Source organism: Lissotriton helveticus, chromosome 9, assembly GCF_964261635.1.
Source record: "Lissotriton helveticus chromosome 9, aLisHel1.1, whole genome shotgun sequence".
Taxonomy (NCBI): Eukaryota; Metazoa; Chordata; class Amphibia; order Caudata; family Salamandridae; genus Lissotriton; species Lissotriton helveticus.
In genome coordinates, this window is record NC_136070.1 from 487931908 (window position 1) to 487956361 (window position 24454).

Here is a 24454-nt window from a genome sequence, read left to right on the forward strand (position 1 = left end):
GCTTTGGGCACTATCAAAGGCTATCTCTCGGCCATTTCAGCCTTATTGAGGCTTCCTGATCAGCCTTCTCTTTTCAAGTCCCCTTTTGTAAATAAATTCTTGAAAGGCATCATGCATATGTTTCCTCCTGTTCCCTTTGTGATGCCTCAGTGGGACTTGCACCTGGTTCTCACTTATCGGATGTGCGCTCCCTTTGAGCCACTTCATAATTACCCTCTTCGTCTTCTGACTCAAACTGCCTTCCTGGTTGCCATCACCTCTGCCAGAAGAGTGAGCGAGCTCCAGGCTCTTTCCTCTAAACCTCCTTTGCTCTCCGTCCATCCGGACAAGGTTGTTCTGAGGACTCGTCCTTCTTTTATGCCCAAGGTTGTTACGGCCTTTCACATCGCCCAGTCCATTACCTTGCCCACCTTCTTTCCGCCTCCGCATCCCTCGAAAGAGGAAGAGAGGCTCCACCGTCTGGACCCAAAACGTGTGCTCTCCTTTTATCTCAACGGCACACAACAGTTCCGGGTGGACGACCAACTCTTTGTTGGCTACGTGGGCGCTAAGAAGGGACGGGCGGTGCACAAGCGGACCATCTCTCGGTGGGTCGTTTTGCGCATCAAGGTCTGTTATTCCTTGGCTAAAAAGGATCCTCCTGTGGGGCTGTGCACCCATTCTACTTGGGCCACGGCGGCTTCTACTGCCCTGGGTCGGGGAGTCCCTTTGCAGGACATTTGTCAGGCAGCTACGTGGGCCTCGCTGCACACGTTTGCCAATCACTACTGCCTGGACAGTTAAGTCCGGGGAGATAGCTTTTTTGGCCGTTCCGTTCTCCAGGATTTCCTGGTGTGATCTTGGTTCGCAGGCCCACCACCGGGGTTGGTATTGCTGAGGTATCTATTCTAAGGTAAGGAATCTAACTAATGTGTTTCTTTCAGATGAACAAGTTACTTACCTTCGGTAACGATATATCTGTAAGAAACATTAGTTAGATTCCTTACCACCCCTCCTATCCTCCCCGTTCTGCGAACCGATATCTAGGGTTAAGGTATCTCCCTTTGAAGGTCCTAGTTCCATTGGCACTAGTGTCGGTTTCTTGCATGGCTCTGCATTCCTGGCGCGGAAAGCTATGTACAGAACTGACGTCAGCGCGCGAGGGCGGCGTCTAAGTACTCCGACATCATCCGGGCGATCACGCCGAAGGACGCGGCGCCGCATACGACGCCTACCGACGTGCAGGGGTACTGCTGACGAAAAACGTTCCGGATCCAGTCTGATGCCTGGGGATATTCTAAAGTAAGGATTCCAACTAACTAATGTTTCTTACAGATATATCGTTACCGAAGGTAAGTAACTTATTCTTTTAGCTGCTTCCTAAATTGCAGCAAGTTTGATTAGGAGCGCAAAGTTAGAGGCAGGGAGTGCCAAAGTTTAGTAGCACAGCAGGAGCAAGTCTTGCCACCCAATTCTGGCTGAACTAGGTCTAAGATTCCAGATAGGAGAGTGCCAGGAGAAAACTTTCTGAAATATTCGGGTCCATTCCAGTGAAGAGCTTTATAGACCAGACACAATGCCTTAAAATTAATTCTGTTCCTTACTGGGAGCCAGTGTAGACCCTGCAACGATTGAGAAATGGGAGCAAACTTAGTAATTTTCAGAAACAGTCTGGTGGCTGCATTTTGTAGAGACTGAAGTTTATTCACCAGATGCTTATAAGTGCCCAAGGACAAAGCATTGCAATATTCAATCCTTGAGATAACGAGCGCCACTATAACTGTCTTTGGAATGAACGGAAAGATCTTTAAAGTCCTGAGCAAGAAAAAGCAAGTAGAGGTGATTTGATGTATTTGCTCTGAAAAGCACAGTTTGGTGTCAAAGTTCTAGTTTTTTAAGCAGGAGTTGGAAAGGAGCCACGGTTAGATGCCATCATGACGAGTTCCAGAATGTGGAATGATTCCCAAAAAGCAAGACCTCTGTTTTATCTGAGTTTAGTGTCAAGCAGTTTCTTCGCATCCAATTTGTAATGTGAGACATGCAACTACAAAAAATGTTTGCCTCCTCTTCAACATCAGATAATATTGACACCACAATTTGTGTGTCGTCGGCGTAGAAAAAAACTGCAAAGCCAAAACTATGGATGAGATTGACCAGAGGGGTAAGAAATATTGAAATGTTTGGGGCTAAGAGGACCCCTGAGGCACCCCACAAGGAAGGGAGAAGGGGTCCTAGATGAAATCTCCCAGCTCCACTGCCTGCTTTCTGTTGCATAGAACGAGCTTAGCAAGGCCAGTGCTGGATTCATAAAGCCCTGCATCTTAGAGTGGGTGTAGGAGGAATGAGTGGCGGACCATATCGAAGGCCGCAAATAGAACTAGTAAAATCAATGCTGCCTTTCCACCGTTGTAAACCACCATTCTCAATTCTTCGGAGGCTGCTGCCAGAGCCGATTCAGTACAGTGGTTTGCTCTGAAACCGTACTGTGAGGAATCAAGAAGCTGGTTAGCATCCCAACAAGATGGCATTTCATCATTCATATCTCTCTCTAATATCTGGTCAGGAAGTGGAAGGCGAGATATAGACATATAACTTCTTACTGCAGTTCCAATGAAGGTTTTTCCACCAAAGTAAGGGAAGGATGGAGGCTTTTTTCCAGATAGCTGGGAACTGTCTTGTGATCAATATCTCATTTAGTAGATCCGTAGGAGGACCAGCTACTGATCTAGAAATCTCATGTAAGACCTTAGGAGGACAGGGGTCCGAAGGAGCCCCAGATTTGGTGGAGTTAATTAGATTCATCACTTTTTCTTTAGTAAATATGCAAACTTTTTCAATAGAGTCTGGGCCATAGTAGGATTGTTGAGTGTCCGCTTTATCTACAGGTTCCAAATCTCCTACTGCACAAAAGGTACTATGATTTTGACTGCAATCCTGGAAGATAATGTTTACTTTGGCCTGAAAGAGCTCTGCCAACTTATTACAGAAAGATTGATTGAGATAAAAGTGCTGCCATTACTAAAATTATACAAGGACTTAACCGTTTTGAATAGCTCTCTGATGGTATCTTTAGCTAAACTGATCTTTTCAGTAAAGTATTTAGACTTTACTTCAATGATCAGTGTCTTATACTCCACAAGAAGCATTTTGTATTTAGTCTTTTCTTCGGGGCAATACCCTTTCCTCTATCTACACTCTTGGTGTCTACATTTCAGTGTAAAAGCTTTTAATTCTTGTGAGTACCATCGGGCAGATGGGTTTTTCCTATGGCTCATTATTAGATTTTCTGGCACTAATCCAAGAACTGCAGATTCTAACCAATGTGTATAATTCACTGCAGCAATTACCACGTTATCTGAAATTGGATTTGAATTGAAAAGAATACCATATAACTTCAAAATTGAGGTTTTTCCAGGGACGCTATATAATGGTTCTGGATACATTTATGCAGGGGCCTCATTAGGGGGGAAATGGCCTTATGGTCAGACCATACTTACTACTGACAGGACATTATCAAACTCAAATCCTGATTGTTAGTAAATACTCCATCAAGAGTATGATTGGCCTGGTAAGTGGGTTATGTTATCAATCTGCATAAGATTGAAACTATTAAGGTTATCCACCAGATGATCAGTGTCTGAGTTGCTTGTAAGCTCTAAATGGAAATTAAAATTGCACATAATCATAAAATGTGGGACTTTAACACAGGATTCCATGTAATCCTGTATCTTTTAGATGAATTTGCCCCTGAGACCAGGTTGTTGATCAATAAGAAGGCCCCGAAAGGAATATGTAGTATTCAGTTTCAAATTGAATCTAGAGCTTCACATTCAAGCTGGAAGATTGCTTTCATGGATTTGCGTTAGACTATTGCTAGTCCCCCACCCCTTTTCTGTACTCAGTCAACTCTTTCTATATTGAAGCCCTCCAGAATGGCAATTTTAAGATCCGGGCCCGAGGAGTTATCTGCCCAGATCTCCGTGAGAAATATAACATAAAGCTTATATTGTAGCGCAAAATCGACAAACTCATATTTGTTTTTGATTAGGTACCTAGTGCTTAATACTACACAAGAATTCACCTTCCAAGTGTCTTGCCTCTCTGTTTTAACTCCAGGGAGTGTCTGAGATAAATGTTGTCCTTGTTGAGAGGGGATGTCCTTATTGAAAGCGAAGTTGCATAATTGGCATTTGAAACTGCCTGGGTCTCTATTAAAATCATGGGTGTTACAGTAAATAGGCTTACCGTCATTGTGCAGCTCCAGAAGAGCTTCTCTGGAGCAAATATTTCTGATGGATACATCTGCCAGTGGATTCCTCCCCTTGTCAATATCCCCTGCGCCAGCAACATTCAGAAACTTTTGTAGCTCTCCACGCTGACGAGGACGTAGATGACGTCACAAAGGCAGGACTCCGCTGATGTCACTGGATCCATAATAGAGCCTCGTCGGCATGATGACACGAGTTCCTTTTTTTCCGCGCCGTCGGCGACAACTTTTTTTGGGACTCTCCGTAGCTTGTTACTTGTGTTTTCCAGTTTGTATTCTGTTCTATCTTATATTCTCTTCAAGGATGTCGAGAAAATCAGGATTCAAGCCTTGCAGGGAGTGTGGTGGACACATGTCCATAACAGATCCTCACGACAATTGCGTATGGTGTTTGTCATCGGACCATGACGTCGAGGAGTGTCCTTCCTGCAGGAAGATGAACTCGAAGGCTCTGAAAGAGAGGGAAGCCAAGCTGTTTATGGCTAAGATGCGTAAAGAAAAGAGGGGTCAGAGGAGATCGAAGACCAGGTCGAGATCGGGTTCGAAGTCGACGTCTGGTCATGCTTCAAGATCCAAGAAACATAGGAAAAAGAAGATGCATGGTTCTCAATGCCGTTCGGATAAAGAAGAGGCTCGGTCGTCGGCTTCAAAGGCTCATCGACATCGAAAGGACTATGTATCTCCTTCTCCTTCCCCGGTAAGAGTATCTTCTCCTGTGGCTTCACCGGCGCAGTCACCAGTGCCAAATCCTTCTCCATCTCCGGAGCATTCTCCGGCTCCGGAAGGAGAGGTACCAGTACCTGAAAGGCCATCGACTCCAGTAGATCCACCATCGGCGCCGGCAGGCCCGAGTCCGGTGAAGTCTATGCCTGAGCGTATCCCAGGCGATTACCCTCCTTTTCCTGGCCCAGGGCAAGACCCGGCGCATTACCTTAATGCGATGTACGGTGTCTTTACGAGGGCAATGTACCCCTCTGATGCACCTTCTGGTTCCATGGGTCCCATGGCATTCAGTTTGGGAGTACCTCAAGCGTAAGCTCCAGCTCCCTTCATGCCATTTATGCCTGCGGCTCCATCTTGGCATTTCCCTGCGCCGAGAACGACGACGTCGATTACTCCATCTCCGGCGCCGTCAGCTCGACCTCGTCGACTTCGAATGTGCCCTTGGGTTCGAAGCCGGTCACGACTCCAGTGGATCCGTGTGCGACTCTGTTGGCCCCGAAGATAAGGTCCAGACGGGAGGCACAGAGATTGCTGGAGGAGCAGTATTATAGGGAGGATGAGATGGAAGAAGGAGAACTTCAAGAGTCAGAGGACTTTTTTGAAGATCTAAGACAGGCAAGTGGTTTGGAATTATCACCAGAATGGCAACTCCTCCTTCAGAGGTTCCCTCCAAAGATGTGGTTCCTTACCACACTGTGATTCGTAATGCGGCTGATCTTTTGGATTTGAAACTCCCGACAACAGAATTTAAATCTAATATTCTGCAGTCTCACGGTCAGTTGCCAGAAAATATAGGATGGCTCCAGGAGATCCGGAGTTTTTATCATCTCATCCTGCTCCTGAGAGCTTAGTTATTCAAGCTGCCTGCTCAAAGAAATCGGCTGGGGCTTTTCCACAGACTCCAGGTGAAGAAGCTGGATCAGACTGCTTTAAAGGTGTTTGCATCAGCTTCTATGGCTATTAAGTCCACCAATGCCACTTGCCTTTTGGGCAGATACATCCATGCCTTGATGGATTCTGCTAAACAACTGGCCCCTGAGTTATCGGAGGCGGACAGAAAGAACTTTGTTGAGGTCTTGTCTGACACTCAGGCGACTGCAAAACAAGTGATTCAGAGTGGCCTTGATACAGCGGACTCTGTAGGCAGGATAATGGGGTCTTCAGTTGCATCTAGGAGGAGTGCCTGGCTTAAGTCTTCAGAATTTTCTCAGGATGTCCAAGCAACTCTTTTGGACCTCCCATTTGATGGTTCTGGACTTTTTGGGAAAAAGGCAGATGCAGCTTTGGAAAAATTTAAAGAAAGCAAGGCTACGGCCAAGTCCCTTGGGCTGCAGACTCAGCCTAGGGGTTCTTCTTATAGGAAGTTCAGGGGCTTTGGAAGGTCGTCCTTTCGGACATACAGACAACCTCAGCAGCAGCAGAACACCCTATATAAGTCTTATAAGGGCAGGAACAGAGGTTGCCCCCAAGGTCGTCAGCCCTCCTCCTCCTCCTCCTCCTCCTCCTCCTCCTCCTCCTCCTCCTCTACCTCCTCCTCCTCCTCCCCCTCCTCCTCCTCCTCCTCCTCCTCCTCCTCCTCCTCCTCCTCCTCCTCCTCTACCTCCTCCTCCTCTACCTCCCCTCCTCTACCTCCCCTCCTCTTACCACAGCAAAGCACCCCTAGACCCCCCATTCTGGATCATGTTGGTCCTGTGGGGGGTCGGCTTACTCATTTTCTACAAGATTGGGAATTGGTCTCTACAGACTGTTGGGTTCTCAATCTTGTAGAAAATGGGTATGCTCTTCCCTTTTGGGAATTCCCTCCAAATTACCCTCCTTGCCAAGGGGCTTGCTCGGAGGACCATCTTCTTCTCTTACAGGAGGAGGTTCTAACCTTGTTAAAAAAAGGTGCGATAGAGGTGGTTCAAGAGCAGGAAAGGGGTCAGGGATGCTACTCCCGGTATTTCCTGATACCCAAGAAAGATGGCAGGTTACGTCCAATCCTGGATCTCAGGGTCTAGAGTCTTTTTCTGAAGCAAGAAAAGTTCAAGATGCTCACCCTAGAGCATGTTCTTCAAGCGCTGCAGCAAGAGGACTGGATGGTGTCGATCGACTTGCAGGATGCATATTTTCATATTCCGATCCTGAAGTCACACAGGAAGTATCTCCGTTTTACGGTGGGGTCGCAACATTATCAGTTTGTGGTCCTCCCGTTTGGACTTACGACTGCACCTCGAGTCTTCACCAAGGTGGTGGCAGCACATCTCAGAAAATCGGGGATTCCGGTTTTGCCCTATCTGGAACGACTGACTGCTCAAAGCAGAGTCGCCAGAGAAGGTGCTTCATCATCTGCAGTTGACAACTCAGCCGTTGTACAAGTTGGGTTTTTCGATAAACGTGCCCAAGTCTCACCTGGTGCCCTCACAGCGTAATCTGTTCATAGGGGCGGTACTGGACACTACTGTCTGTCGAGCATTCCCTCCTCCACAAAGGATTCTCGACATTCAGGAAATGATTCCTTTGTTTTACAATGGAGCGGTTGTTCCAGTCCTGAAGGTCCTTCACCTGCTCGGTCTGTTTGCTTCCTGCATTCTGTTGGTCAATCATGCACGCTGGCACATGAGGGCGCTCCAGTGGTGCCTCCGCAGGCAGTGGTATCAGCACAAAGGAGATCTCAGGGAGTCTGTGAGGAGGGCAATCTGTCTCAAGGAAAGCCCTTCCATCTACCGCCATCGGTGGCCACAGTGATAACGGATGCATCCACCTTAGGGTGGGGTGCTCATCTGGGGGATCTGGAGATCAAAGGTCTTTGGTCTCCAGAGGAAAGGTTACTTCACATCATCCTTCTGGAATTACGGGCGATACGTTTGACGCTCAAGGCCTTCCTCCCTTCCCTTTGCGGTCAGTCGGTTCTAGTCCGAACTGACAACACGACCGCGATGTGGTATGTCAACAAACAGGGAGAAGTAGGGTCGCATTGTCTTTGCAGAGAGGCTCTGCTTCTTTGGTCCTGGGTTCAGGACCATCAGATTTGTCTGATGGCAAATCATCTGGCCGGGTTCTAAACGTACGTGCAGACTGTCTGTCGGCAGTTCTCAGCTGACCACGAGTGGAGGCTTCATCCGGAGGTGGTTCGTCACGTTTCCGGATGTGGGGAACTCCTCGGGTGGACCTGTTTGCCACTCAAGAGAATGCTCACTACCCGTAATTCTGCAGTTTCCAGTGTCCGATGCAGGGGGCGCTGGGGGAAGCGTTTCAGTTGAGTTGGGACTCACAACTCCTTTACGCGTTTCCTCCCATACCCTTGATTCCACGGGTTCTGAGGAAGATTCGCCAAGACCTGGCCCAAGTCATATTGATCGCCCCGGATTGGCCAAGAAGGGTGTGGTATACAGATCTTCTCCACCTCTCCCCGTGCCCTCTGCTCCGTCTCCCTCTCAGGGCAGACCTCCTCTCGCAGTCGCAGGGGCAGGTTCTACACCCCCATCTCCAGACCTTACACCTTCATGCTGTAGATTGAACGGGGCAACCTGAATTCTTTTTCTCTTCCTTCTGACGTGGTGGATGTTATTTTGTCTGGCAGACTTCTCTCCACTAAGTCTATATATTCCTATAGGTGGTCCAAATTTGTTCATTGGTGTTGGGAGAAGTCTATTGACCCTTTGAGGGTTCGCTTATCCAATATCCTTCAATTTGCTCTTTCTCTAGCCCAGCAGGGTTTTGCTGTGGCTACTGTGAAGGGCTATTTATCGGCTTTGTCGGCGTTCCTTTGTTTGCCGGACCAGCTGTCTTTGTCTCCTATTGTGTTACGTTTTATTAAGGGCCTTACCAACAAATTTCCGCCCACACCATTTATTGTGCCTCAATGGGACTTAAATCTTGTCTTAACCTACTTGATGGGTTCACCCTTTGAGCCCTTGCACAAGTGTCCCTTGAGGCTGTTGTCTTTTAAAACAGTCTTTCTAGTTGCTATTACCTCGGCAAGGAGGGTAAGTGAGCTTCATTCTCTGAGTTCAAAACCCCCATTTTTGACCAATCATGCTGAAAGAATGGTACTCAGGACCAGGGCTGCTTTTCTGCCTAAGGTGGGAACTCCCTTTCATCTGGGGCAGTCCATTACCCTTCCTACCTTCTATCCTCCCCCTCACCCTTCTAAGGAGGAGGAGCGTCTTCACCGATTGGACCCAAAGAGGGCGGTGAGCTTCTACCTTGACAGAACTAAAGAACATTGTGTGGATGACCAGCTCTACGTGGGCTTTGCTGTCTGCAGAAATGGCAGAGCGGTGCACAAGCGCACACTTTCCAGATGGATTGTCTTGTGCATCAAGATTTGTTACTCTTTGGCCGGTATGGAACCTCCAGAGGGTTTAAGAGCTCACTCTACTAGAGCAAAGTCTTCAAAATCTGCTTTGTCTAGAGGTGTTCCTCTAGACAAAGCATTTGTAGAGCGGCAACTTGGGCCCCCTCCACACTTTCGTGAAGCATTACTGCTTAGATTCCGAAGTGAGGAGGGATGGTCACTTTGCGCCCTCTGGCCTACAGGATTTCTTGGTATAGAAGAGTGGACACCCTCCTCCGGGAGTGGGACTGCTGTGGGATTCTATTCACAAGGTGAGGAATCCACTAGCAGATGTATCCATCAGAGAACAAGTTACTTACCTTCGGTAACGCTTTTTCTGGTGGATACAGTATCTGCCTGTGGATTCCTCACTGACCCACCTGTCTCCCCGTTGTCTACTCTTCTATACCTGTAAGCTGTTTATTTTATGGTATATCTTTCAATGGGAATGTTTAATTGTTCTTTCTTTTTGCATTGATTTCACACTGTGTGTGTTGGTTTGAATACTGTATACTGTGTATACTGCATCTATTTATGTGGTCCGTCCGTGTTCCTTGGGGGCACGGAAAAAAAGGCAGAACTGACGTCATCACGCCGACGAGGCTCTATTATGGATCCAGTGACATCAGCGAGGTCGCGAGCGAAGTCGTGCCTTTGTGACGTCGTCTACGTCCTCGTTGGCGTGGAGAGCTATAAAAGTTTCCGAGTGTTGCTGGCGCAGGGGATATTCACAAGGTGAGAAATCCAGACAGATACTGTATCCACCAGAAAAAGCGTCACCGAAGGTAAGTAACTTGTTTTTCATGGAAAATGGCCATAGGATAGGCTTGCCTTTGGCGCGTCGGTGGAATGTCCGCTCCACACCCGGGCTGCCGTCTGGTTTTAATTCCAGAGTTGCAGTGCACTCGACTGCTAACCTCCCTAATGGCGGCGAGCAAAATAGGCGGATGTGTGGGCGGAAGTAATTGGTCCTAATAGAGGTAAGTACAAATTCAAAAATAACAATGCTCCAGTCAATTAAAAATACATTTAAAAATAATACAAAGGCTAAAAACTTAAACATGCAATGAAAGCCAGCCTCATTGCTTACTATGACCGCATGAAACTGGGTTGACACAGAAGGGTGATACAGGGCAACATGTTAGTAGTGGGTACGATATGTTCTTCGAATGGGCGAAACAGACCTTTTTCTTCAAAGGTACTGATGGTTTGCAGAATTTGGCAAAACTTACAGTACTGAGGGGAGGCGGGATTCTGACCTCGGACCCCTTTCTAGAAAAATTCAATTTCTGACCTCGAACCCCTTCCTAGACAAATTCAATAGACCAGGTCCTCAATTGTACAGTGGTATTTTGACAGATGTTATGATAGATTTTGCACTATCTAATGTATGGAAATCCTTACACCCACATGTGGGGAATTTCTCCTTTATATCATGTATGCACTGTACCTGCACTTGAAGTAGACTACTTCCTCACATTGGTCAGCAGTCTGCCACTTATTGCATTTTGCAGTATTTTTATAAGGTAGCATTTCTCATTACTATCATTTCTGATTACTGCTAGATTTAGAGATTCTACCTCCTACTGAAGGCTTTGTGGCCTCCAGACAATCACTAGGGGTGGTGAACAAACCATGTGTTGGAGAGTACATGATGAAGAAACTGCAAAACGCAAGAAAATAGCACTTGAAAATCAAAGAACCTGAGAAAATAAAACTAAGGACATCAGACTTCAATGTATCTCATCTCTTAATGAGGAACTGTTGCAGCAATTGACTAGGGTGAAATACATCTTCAAGTACTTGTTCACACCTCCAGCAGAACACGCACCAGACTGAGAAAGTAACAATATGAACAATGGGAAGTAAACAGGCAAGAGGCTGGTGCTACACTTTATCTAAAAATAACCATTATTGGCCATCCAGGCCATACGTATTGCGTCAGGAGACTGAATTCTTTACTTCTTTATACGACTTGCCTTAGGGAGATAATGGTAGGTGTGGGTTCTGAATTCCCAGCTGGAATAACATGACTCAAACTGATGATGGCAGAGGGATTCCTTAGGTGGTAGCATCACAGAAGAGAAGTTCAAGGCTGCAGTCAAGGATACGAGTACTAATGAAAAACTGGAAGAAGAAGAATTTTACATAGAATACAACAAAACTAAAAAAGATTGGATAGCTCAGGTGTTGAGTGTATTCAAAGAGGCAGAGCAGGAAAGTCTTGCTGCAACGATTATGGGCTATGCAGTCTGGTCACAAACTCTGCAAACACTCCAGTCAGTACTGACGTAGCTCGGTTTGCCGCCCCACGGCAGGGGTGGGGAGTCGGGGGGGGTGGGGAGGGGGGTGGTGAAGAAGGGAGCTGGCAACCAATTCCTGCGTTTGCTACCCCTAAAACTTCATACGATACGGACTCCAGCCCTTCACTGCCCCGAGCACTTACCTTTGTTTTGAAATGGCTGGCCAGAGCTCACTCGAGGGGAGGAACGGAGCCCCGGACTTGGCTGGGGCAGCAAATAAAAGGCCAACAGGAGCTCAAAAAGACCTTTCATTGGAAGAAATTTCCAGCAAAATCTGAAGCTAGTGTTTCATATTACTGTAGGCAGCCAAAACCCTAGAATCGGGAAGAGGGCGTGGCGAGGCAACTCTCCTGGAGCACGGCAACGCGGCAAGATGTGCTAGTATTTTCCCGTTTTTAAATATTAATACAGACAAAGGAAAACTTGTTTTCCACCTGTATAAATATGTAAAAATCAGTTTAAATGGAAAACCGGGAGCCCTAACTATAAATTACCAGTCCGAAGGGGTATCCCGATCTCTAGATCCTGAAAAAAAGCATTCAACCGTGTGGAGTGGGGCTACTTCTAAAGAACATTAGAAAGAACAGATATGGTTCCTAATTTCTTAAAGAAATTCAAATGCCTATAGTATGCACCCACAGCTTAAATCTCATGCACAGGGTTCTCGCCACACCATTTACCATTAATCCCTGGACCAGCCAAGGGTGTCCATCACCACCCAAGCTAGCACCCCTAGTACACCTGTTCGTTAATAATCAACCAAACCCCTTGTGCACACACAATCAATACCTTTCTACGAAGATTGACACTGACTTAATATACAGCAAAAATATCATGACTACAAACACCTAACCCTGTCACACATGCCACTGTAGTTGCCTAGCTGGAAACATACATTTCTTAAGATTACAGTATACATGAAGGAGCCCAGTTATGCAGAAACACAGGAGCGATTATATGTCACAGAGCGATTGAATGGCGGGAGTGAGCAGAGGTGGGCATACACAATATTGAGGAAGTCCTTTACAAAAGACAATGGAACTTTTGTCAACAATTATTCAGTGACTGTGGCACATGGAGATATGGTGGTACCAACAGCATATAGTATTTATTTAAAACTCGGAGAGCCACCCTATACTTATCAATTTCTCCAATTCAAAATACTGTAAAATGTTGGGCAAATACTGTGGAGTAACTTTAGGACTTGGACGAACGATTGACTTCCTTTTATGTACCCCCCCAGCCTCACATCCCAGAAACAAATGGCAAGATAAACTCTTGCTACAATTCTCAGACTAAGACAGGTGTGATATCCTAGAATTTCATCCTAAAGTGCTCAGAAATGCAAGACTGAAGCTTAACGATTTCAAAATGCTCCATGGATGGTATCAGTTCCTCCTCTATATACCCGGGATGCATACAGTCAGGCTGTTCTTCACATACTCTGTTCATATCCTTACTTAGCTAAATGCTGGTCACAAATCTGGGCATTAAGAGAACGTTGTATGTCTCACAGTTTCAGATATTGGTTCACCTTACATGTGAGGACTCCCCTAGCCATGGCTTAATTGTGCATTGGTACTCTGAAATTTTGACTATGGCAGGGCATGAAAGTATTATTTATTTCTACACTAAAGAATAATCTAGGGAAGAGGATGTAGCCTAACGGCTAGGGCGGTCGATCTCTAATCTTGGAAACTGGGTTCAAGTCTCGGCAATGACCCACAACATCCTGTGATTCTGGGCAAATCACTTTAATCTCCCCGTGCCTACAAAAAATGAATGTGTCCTTGTGTAATTGTACTGTTGCTCATGTAAAGCGCTCTGATACCATCGGGTCATGTTTGTGCTATTTAAACTACGAAAAATAAATAAATAAATAAATAAATTCTGATATTTGTTAGGCTGCTTAGGGACACATTATCTATGAGGAACCCCTCTAACTCATTATATGAACACGTTACATAACACTAAAGGAAAATATATGGTTAGGCATGAGCCATAACCATAGCCTGAAACTGGTGAAAACAAACTCTTTGAAAAACTAATCGTTTGCCCCAAAAAACTATTGAAGGGGGGCAGGCTTATATAGAACCCTCACATTTATGACTAATACAATGGTACATCACATCCTGACTTTGCCATTCTTGTATACGTAAAGATACAAAGCAGTACAATATACGTATATGTTAAAGACATAATGGGCAATATATTGCTGATGGCTGCTTCACGCTCAATATATGATAGCTGCCTTTGCCCAAAATTAAAAGTAAATAGCAACAAAAAGAGTAAGGAATATGGGGAATATCTGTCTCCTGAAAAAGTACTGCTTAAACAACACCGAGGACGAACCCAATGAGGGATCCAGAAATAGGAGAAAATGACACTGTGATTCACAGGATTGTTGGAAAACCTATTGTTTTTTTTTAAAAAGAACCTACCTACCTGGTTGATGGCATGCTTCATCATAGGGTTCCCAGCTGGGCTGCCGAGTGCAACCCAGCTGTGCTGCGACGCCTGAATTATAGCGGAGCGGATTTTTTGAAGTGATGATGTGAAAAAAGTGCAAATTAAAAGTATCTCCAGAGTATCCATTTGTTAAATTTTATTCCTGAGTCTCTGGGGTGCGTTCAAAAACTCAAGAAGGGATATGTGTGAAGATAAAAATTGATCTTCTGTTATCCCAGTAGCTGGTCTACATGTTTCAGCCTCAACAAAATAGTACTGAGGCTTTCATCAGGACCGAATCAAAGTGCAGAAAAAGTGCCCACACGCTCTTAGGTGCAGTACCCACAGTCCTATCCAATACAACATAGGCCTCGGGAAAGTTATGTGGCCTATTCATTTAAGCTGTAGGTCCTGGCACATGTGTATCAGTGGTGTGGATGTAGGAAGGCTTAGTAACCTCATTATGACCTTGTTTCCACTTAATATCAGCTGATCGTTCTGCCCCATATAGAGCTGCTGCTTGGGCTCTATGTTTATAGACCTCAATGACTAGTGAAATTGCTTATGATGTAGTAGCTTTGTGTTTTTTAATGATGGCCATTGAGTTATAGCCTTAGCTTTTTCCTTGTGTTGGAGACATAGGAGCCTAGAGTCAAGCGCTTTACCCAGATAGCTAAAGTTTGTTACATAATTCTAGGTTTTGCTCCTGAACTGTGATATTTTTCCTACAGATTTTGTGGGGGTCAAATGGCTGTGTATTTATTTTTACTAGAGTGTATTTCTAGACCGTTGGCAATGCAGAAGTCATTAAAGCTGTTAAGTAAGTTTTGAAGGCCTTTATGAGTCTGTGATACTAAGGTCGTGCCATCTGCAAACTATAATGCACGAATTGTGGCCCAGCAGAGCTTAAGATAACCATGATTACATTCCTTCAGTTGCTCTATGACTTGTTGACATAAAGGGAGAACAGGGTGGGCGCTTACACACATCCCTTTCTCACTCCTCTTTTAGTGGGGATGGGTTTTGTAAGTTCCCCACATGGGCCTCAGCAGACTTTGGCATAAGGTCCTTGGTTTAGTCTTACTATCTGTGTTTGAGGATAAAATTACTAAGGGCCTTTGTTTTGGAGTTTGACGGACGAGATCCTCCATCACAAACATGGCTGATGTCCCATCTACTGTAGTACAAGTGCATTATAGCCTATGGCACTTACACTAGGGCAGGCAAATCATCGCTCATGTTTGATGAGTACCTCGTTCAGCCATCTCTAAATAGGGCCATAAGGGTCTGATTTAGAGGTCGTAGGATGGTTTTATGTTTGTTAGGGTGATAGAGTGAAGCACTCCATTGCACTAATGAACATATTGTGCCCAAATCTAGAGCTGCCCTCCATCCCTGCAGCACTGCCATCATGGTGGTTCCTGTCAATGTTCTAAACTCTTAATGAATGCTCCACCAAGCTGGACGGCCAGCCATCAGAGTTTTACCTTTTCAAATACAAACTTTCAAAGCGGGAGTTTGTTTCTGAAAAAAGAAAACTAATGACCTCTACACGATAGGAGTTTTCTTCCATGATGTGGGAGCCATTTAAAAAAAAAAAAAAAACGTTTGTTACTGCCCATTATCACCATATTTTCTTGGTGGCGATGGACAGCAAAAAAAGAAAAAGCCATCCAATCGCCCACTTGAAATTGGGTAGACCGTCAGATGGCTAACCTCTGATGTTCCCGTACTCCATCTCATGAGTATGTTGACGACTGAGCCAGAGTACGCTCTGTCATACACATTCTTAAGGTCCATATGGGTCTAAATCTGGTGAGCGGATAGTGAGCTTGACGATGAGGGTACCATTGTGAGAGAGTACACTCTCTGCCAAACTGTAAATTCTTCTTTGTAAATCTTCGATATGCTCACCTTTTGCTCAACATTCAGGATGGTATCATGTCACTTCTAGGTTAATCTTGTTTTAAAGGTTGTTTAGTGGAGTTTTTGTCACCAGAATATGGCAAAATCCAGTTATTCCCTATTTGTATTTGGATTGATTGTAGAAACATTGTTTCTTTTTCTGTTTTTGACCATCGGTTTGTGGAGACAACAGATGGCTTGTCTCACCTGTTTTTGTAAAATGCATGAGTTTAGTTTCTCCCACTTCTAATAGCACACAAACAACAAAAGTATACTGTGATTTTCACGAACTACTAATGAAGTAGTATTGTTTACTGCTTACAGGATTAACATAGTTAACGCCCTCTGTGTAGTCCTTCTCGGCCCCTCTACAGAGGGTTGGTAACCGCTGTTAATTGTCCATCCTGCAAGTAAGGGCCTGGCCGAGCAGGTCAATTAACAGATCTTCTACGTGTGGACTGAAAGGCTTCCAGGCACCATCCTCTTAATTTTACGGTACACCAGCAGACAATGTCTGCTCAATGTCTCTCTTTCATGTACTCGTACCTAGAATGCAGGCATACAGCCGTGATTAGAGGTAGCATTCTGATTGGCTGAGACAACCCTAGCTTCTTCACCACCACTTTAGTCTATTTATTATCTAAACTTTATTTACTCTTAAAAAGTCACTAACCTCAGTGTGTCACCATAGTTCAGAATGCAGCGAATATTGGATGGCTGTTCTTGAGATGAGATTGTCTGCCACCGTAGAATTGCAGTCTATGTAGGAAATTCTAGTGCTACCTGGATTCCTTATTGTTCTCTTGCTGTTTTTTCAGGTTTAGGAGGGGGTGGGTCCCATCCCCCGACATGGCATCCAGTGACCCTCTGCTTATTTCTTCTGAAAACACAATAAAAGAACAATGAGGTATCCAGATACAACTTACGTTTTCCGAATCTGCCGTAAAAGTGTGACACTACTTAGTGCTGGCTCGTGCACCTTTCACTTGGAAAGATTTCTTAACAGCGCTGACCCTAGAACTCTACGTTCACCGATAACGTGTAGAAGTACTGTCTGTTCAGTCAATTTAGATGGATTCTCAGTTATAATGCTGTGCATGAGGTGTCTTTACTACATGCATTGGTGTCTTTTCAACTTGTAATGTAACGTCTAAAGTGCTTGAATGTGTTCTCCTTTCATTGTACTGTGATTGTTTTAACTAACTTTTAGCAATAAACTTTACTTACTGTATCGCCCTTGTTCTAACATTTATTTCAGGCAGTGTTATCCACTTTTTTATATTAAAAAAAAGGATTATGCTAATCCATACTGGGATCGTTCGTAACCTCTGTCTATAATTTGACTATACTCTTCAGTATTCGGCCAGTGAACTCAACATTGAATCTTTTATGATTGCCTTTGTTCTGAAACTACACAACAGCAAGGTCTTGATTACTTGTTATTTTGTAATACCTGCCTGTTCGCACATGGATCAAATTACAAGTGATGTGGCTTTCATTAAACCCCATTATTTAGGGGCATAAGGTCTACACGCCTGCAGTTTCTCCCCTTTAAATTTTCCAGGTAAAACCTGCCAAAATTTAAAGGGAGAAAAGCCCTGGTGAATACTGATATATGCAGATTTTGGTATAGAAAGCACGATTGCTAGGGGGAAATAATTTAATGATACCCTTTATCACACGTGATAAATTCCTTCCTTGAGTATCAGGAAAGGTTATAGAGCACCCTTCGAGGAACTCCTAATCGGGGCCAAAGAATCCACTTTTTGAAAAGCACTGTTTACTGCCATGTTTTAATCATTCAAAATTCTCGTGGGGCAGGAGTTCGTGTATTTATTGACCTTTGTAACATCTGACTCTTAGAGAGCCAAAGTAATGATATTAATTGAAGGTAGTACATACAATCTGTATAAAATTAGCTTTTCATTTATTCTTTGCACATGCAATAAAGATTGGGTCACAGAGTAATTTCTCAGCATGTCTTTCTCATTGTTATCTTGAGATAATCAGTAGAATACATAATTGTAGACCACCTTCTTCAGGACCTCTAGCCGTATATTTTTTCCCCAAAACACATATGTGGGATTCTTGTAAATGTGGGATTCTTGTAAAGCGCACTGTTACTCTACCCGAGTGTCCTGGCGCTGTAGACCGCTGGGGAACCCGTCCTGGTTTTCCCTGTGAGGTGGTCCCTTTCTGGGTATCTCCAGGGTGAAACCAGGCATCCCCGGCGTCTGTGGGGGGGCCGTTGTAGAGATGAGGCAAGCTTAATGCCCAAAGTTATCGAGTGTGTTCCCTGGTTAGAGTAGGCACTGAGGCGAGAATTATCGAGTCCGTTGACCCTGGTCCAAGACCCTGCCGTGTCGGGAATTGAACCCTGGTTCCGGGCCGTTCTCTGCTTACAGGTCTGCCGCCTCTAACCAGTGAGCCACACCACTCCACATGAGGGGTTTGATCTAAAAATTAAAAATAATCTGCATGAAGTCAGAAGGAGTACATGGGCAACGCTATTGTCACTTCATCTGTCCAGAAGGCCCCTGAATTTGTTTTCAGTCATCATATCACAAATGTTCAGAGAATATTGAGGAACACACACTATGAGTAAGTTATGCTTCCAACCAAAGTGTAAGTTAAGAATTTCTGCGAATTCACTTACATTTCCTTGCACAGAGTGTATATTATGCATGATATTTTGCATTATTACGAATTCCTTTTGTAGTGTTTGTAAATAATGCATGGCATAAGATGGTCATAGAATTGTGTGTAAACCAAAAAAATAAAGTACATTTTGGTAAGGAGTCTTGCTTCAGCACCTGAGGTAGCGAGCTTGCATATTGCCAACTTCAAGGTGCAAATACTCACATTTACTTTTTCAGTGTGGTCTTTTGCCAAAAACTAAAAATAGAATCCACGTGTTCATTCACATTGTCCCAGCTGCTGTTCCTTAGTCAGGCCGTGTCAAATGGAGCTTAGAAGCAAATTCCATTTCCTTGGCACTACCCTTTGTATGACCACTTATCCATGCCAACTCATAATTTACATGTGCACAGGTTATGTTTTAATAGCATATATCACTCACACGTGAGATGCACAATTTGCATTTGTTTTTCTACTATTGACCCTGTTTATGCTTACATGTGTTAGGATTTTTTTCCTCCCGTAAGTGTCAATACTGTCATGAAGTGTATATATATTTTTCTTTTTTTCAAAAAACACCAGTTTCTCAACATTAAATATTACAGTATTTTGTTGAAATGCTCTTCAAAGGGCGTGTTTCTTGGTGTGGCTTATGAGAGAAACATGTAGTTGCTGTACCTACTATACTGATCAAAGGCTGCACAAATGTTTGGAAATTAATACACTAACTGAATAGTGAAACACCATGGTCATTTTGAATCTGGTAATCGCAAAGCGGTTGGAGGACTTCAATTTAAACATGCACTTATTCAGTCAAAGGCACAGCCCGTGGAAATTATTTGCCAAAATTGTGCGTTCCTGTGGTTTGAGTTTTCGTCAAATTCAATAACATACAGCATTTCCCTCATTCACACTGTTTCTGTCCACAACAGCCCACCATTGGATGATGTTTGGCATTTTAACATGTTAAATACGAAAACGTATAAGAATATAATTGAAATACATTAATTAAAATTGTGGAATTGATAGTCACCTGATTCAAATTAATGTATCTGAATCCAGTGATCAACTATATGGATCCCATATAAGTTTAACGTAAATTTGTTGAAAATGTTTGTGTGTAAAGGAATAATAAATATATGAGTACATTTATGGTGTATAATAACATATTTGTAGGTATTGTTTGTTTTGCTAATCAGGATCCTTAACATTTTTGCATTATACTGTTTAATTATTGGTATCTAAATGTGTTTGGATGACGTTTATCGAAGATGCGCAAATAAGTCCGTTTTCAAATTCCTGACTCGCATTAGGCATGTGTAAGTCAGTAGCGTTCTGCATTTCTAAGCGCAGATCTTTTATGTAGATTTCAGAATTTATTGCACTTGTTAATTCTTTTCTTTAAAAATTTCAGGGAGAAGAAAAAAGAGAAGGAACGTGAAGAACTATGGAAAAAATTAGAGGATCTAGAGTTGAAGCGAGGTCTTAGAAGTGATGGTATAATTCCAACTTAACAAAAACAATTGGCTGCATTATTATCCCATGGAGTCACACATTTATGTAGTAGAAGATGGAGCAACAGTTATCTGTATTGTGCAACTTTACAGTAGATTTCACATTTGTTTCATTATTACTGCAACACTGTATATATCTGTCTCTAAGAAAACGAAAAGGAATACAGACTTTTATCCAAAGTTTGGGCAGTAGAAGGACTTCTCAGAACTGTAGAAACATAATCATTATTTAACCCTACCTTAAAACCAATCTTCAAGATCCAGTTACGGACATATCTTTGTCACGGATCCAACACCAGGAGCTCCTTATTTATCATTGGCAGAGAAACAGTTATACAATGTGAACAATCCTATTGCATTTAGCTTGTCTGCTGAACTGCTAAAAATCTATTTATAGTACAACGAAAAGACATTTCTGTACGAGTTTGTGTAACATCCTCCTTCTCTGGATAACTTTTAAATTTTCACACTTTTACTTTTGCACATCTTCAAGATTTAAATGTCCTTGCAGAACAGTGGCCCTGTAACGTCTTCCCCAGTGGGGTGAGTTTGTTTCGGGTACTGTCCAAAGGACTGGTGCTTCATCATTTTTAAACGTTGGCAAATGAAATCATGAAATAATGAAGTGGGAGAATGAATAGCAGGTTACTGCATCTGCTAGGTTGCAGAAGCTGAATTTCAGCATCTAGCCAGTATTCATTATATTTGTTACATTGTTAGAAGATTGAGAGCTGTTTAAGTGATTGCAATATTTTATCTACAGCATTCTGTACATTTTATTGGACCATTGCAAAATAATGAAGACAAATGAAAAACAGTACAAGTGGGCTCTCTAGGAACCAAACCTGCTTGAGAAAAGAGTTGAGCAAACAGTTTGGGCTGTTTGGAGTTGTTGCCTTATTTTCTAATATGTATTTATAAAGTATTCCAGCAAAAGAGGATGTATCCACCTCTAAAAAACATACTCCAGTGTTTTTTTTTTTCCTGGCATTTTGAGTTCTTTTGCACATCAGCAAGTCAGCCCAACTTTTGGTGCTGTAGAAAATTTTGGATAACCTACTTCTGCATTCGGAACTGGATGCTCATTCTTAATTAACTACTGTATTTGTTACCGGAGGTGGTTCTACAAGTGCTACTGAAAGACACTCTGGAAAACTCCTATTGTCCTGAGTATTAAAAATAAATTTTAAAAATGCTTTTATATCAAAGGTGCATTGTGACCAAATTGTTTAAACAAAACCTCGAGGGCTGCATTGTAAGTGACCAGTATTGTCGTTCATGCTTTTTTTTCTTAAGTGGAATTATGGTTACATGGTAGTTAAAATGGTAATAGAACTGTGTACAATATATATTTTGCTATTGCAGTTGTATTATTTTATTCTGTATCACTGCGTACGTATTTCAGGGTATTTTTTTCCAGGATGATAATTTTAGTGAATTATTCATCCTAAACAATCAGCCCCTCATTAATTGTTAAATATCATGTTCGTTTATTTGCTGAAATGAACATGTACTTTAGCAATGCTGTTAGCATTTCTAGAAATATTGTATAAATCAGAATACATATAGCCTGTATATTTTTCTTACAAACATTCAAGTGTGCTGTAAACAAGCTGTTGTCTTTCACTGGTCAAGATAAAAGGGAAAGCTCCCTGTCTGCCATTCCTTGTTATCCCTGTATGCGTCACATAACCTTATAACTGATTTTGGATGATCAAGTCACAGTGTGCACATGGTTTACCTATGTATGAATACTGTAAACTCTACAACTTTGTAAATCTTCCAATTGTACATTTGAGAACAGATGGCAGAAATAAGTCTTATGCATCATAAAATACAAGTTAGCTATAATGGGATCAATATTAAAACTTTTGAAAAGAACTGATTCAGCTTCGAGATGACTTGGCACAGGCTTTTAAGGACTTTTATTTAATTCGTTTTCAAAGCATAAACACTATACCAGACTTCAAACCCTTTGTTAAATTTCAGCAGTTGTGTTCTACAGATTATGTAGCCCTGTGTTGCTGCCAATGCGAGTTTGTGCCTCCTCACAGCACTCGTTTCAACTAGAGTACTGAAATTCATACTGGCCTGTGCAACTCAAAACAAAACTTTTAGTTATTTGCTAAGAACACAGATCGTTTTTATTCTGTAACTTTTGACAGTTCCTGGATACTTGTACTGCTACCGAACGACTTTCAATTGCTTGCAGGTGGCATTGGTTTTTATTCCACTATTTCAGTGGTTAATAGTATTCAGAAGCAATATTAATTTATATGTCCATGGTTATTGGGTATTTACATTGTCCGACTGGTAACCGCAGGTAGCTACTGTGATCAGTAATGTGCAGACACAAGTGAAGCATATAGAGGGGTGTGGTTGCTTTTGTGGTTGGGCGCCTTCCCGGCTGAATGGCGACCCAAAAGATCTCACCACATTTTACTGATGTGTTGGGGTGTGATGATTTCCAGAATCTGGAAGTGTATTTGTTTTGCCCTCTTGTTCACACGGTGCAAATGTGTGAGCTATTGTCTGTGAAAAGAGAATGGACATTTTCAAAGTAGCCACTTTCTGGATTAACAAAATCGTTCAAGCTATAAACCTGCCATTGTCAACTCAGAATAAATAGTACACGTCCTTGTTTCACTGTCCACCACACATGAAAGAAAATTATTTCCCCCTTATTCTTTATCTCTTTATGAAGCACTTTGAAAAAAAGATTTTTAATCCCGCCAGATAGCCCATGTTTGGATTTTTGGAAAATAATCTCCTACTTGCTTGTGTAACTTTATGGATTTAACTGGTTTTGTAACATCTTTTAGCAGCAAACAAATGAAGGTTGCAGTTGCTCCTGCTTTATTTGTACGGATGCAACATACGTACGGCCTCGAGCTCCTATTCGCTATGTACAAATAGTCTGGAGTTAAAATCCATTTTATCTGCGAGGACAAAGGTAGATTTTCATGGTCTCCCCAGGAATTGCGTTTGGTTTTCGAGTGAGAGATCTGCTAACTGTTGCTTCGGATAGAGTGAAGGACAAAACACAAATTATTAGAGGCCGTAAACTAACATAATGGAGACTCCAAATATGGACAGACTGTTTTATGTGGTTCTCTCTTTCATTTTTTGAAGGAATCCATTTACCCAATAAGAAGAAATCATAATTTGTGATCGAGTAGAATGTATTTTAAAGGAGCTGCATACACAACAAAAACCTCTGTTTCAGAAGAAATGTATTTTGTTATGTATTTCTGAAAAAGGTTGTGAATGAACAGGGCCCTTCAAGTAGCATTGCTTTGTTTCACAAACGGGCATCAAGACTTCAGTATGATCACCTTTGTTGAACACTTGCTGTAAATAAAATGTAATCAAAGACCGTGTGTGTGTACAATTTTAAAAATCAAAATCTTAACCAATGCATAACATGTTATTTCATAATTACGTTTTTTTTCCTTCGATATTGGGCTTTGTGTTTTTATGTGTTTAACATTTAGTTTTTCAGGTATTTTGATTTCAATGCATTTCTTTGTCTAAGCAGGAGAGGGCAGCAAAAGATGAATTTTGATTTCTTCCCTGGAAAATCTGTACTCCATTGCTATCTTAATTTAAGATGCTGTTGGGCACCGAATATGAGCAGGATTAAATGAAACACTTTTGACATGAAAACGTTGCATATACTAACTAGATGGAGTGGCTGGGCCCAAGATGTATGATGTGCTGAACTAAAATACTGCAAACCTATCCTTTACGAGCAAAAAAAAGACTAAAGTGAGATTGGTCTTAAACGCATTGGATTCCAAATGTCTTTTTTTCTGAAGGCTCGTTTGGAGAACTGATGCCCCAGATTAATTGTAAATGTCCTCTTTTGCATGAGCAAGGGAGGCACTGTACTGTGGGGGCATCTAAATAAAGACACAATGAAGATTTTCTTACTTGCCTCTTGTGATTTCTCACCTGCTTTCTAGGTTTCTCTGTGCTTTACTCAGACTGCTATTAACGTTGGTGGCCCTGCAACGTGTTTGCAGTTGTAAGTAATTTATTATGAATTCATTAATTAACAAGATGGAACTGCAGAGTCCTGTTGTGAAACGAAACCTACTGGCCTAGCTTCAAGTACTCTACATAATCATAATCTTGTGGTATATTACACATTAGGTCATAAGCCTTTAAAATGCCTCGGGTGTCAGATAGTCCATGTGAATGTCTTGTACTCTAGAATGATTGGAGTGGAAAACCGCTTCTTACGTAAAAGTACTTCTGATAATCGTGATACAGCTCTCGCGGTATAATATCGTGAACTGTAAATAACTGATGCTTGATATTTGAAATTAGGAGTGACTCCTTCCTCATGGTATTTCCG

At 42.7% G+C, this 24454-nt stretch overlaps 1 protein-coding gene across 3 annotated transcripts in view; it reads left to right on the forward strand.

Annotated features, from left to right (window-relative positions):
* PPP2R5E (protein phosphatase 2 regulatory subunit B'epsilon) overlaps positions 1 to 23469 on the forward strand; it is a 445062-nt gene extending 421593 nt beyond the window's left edge. For 2 of the 3 annotated variants that reach the window (XM_078660322.1, XM_078660323.1), the window contains exon 14: positions 19995 to 23469. In XM_078660322.1, the coding sequence (XP_078516448.1) occupies positions 19995 to 20094 (100 nt within the window). In that variant the 3' untranslated portion in view covers positions 20095 to 23469. Of the gene's footprint in view, positions 1 to 16761; positions 16851 to 19994 lie in introns of all 3 variants that reach the window. The other variant, XM_078660324.1, reaches the window with a different exon arrangement.
* Positions 23470 to 24454: the final 985 nt, after the last annotated feature.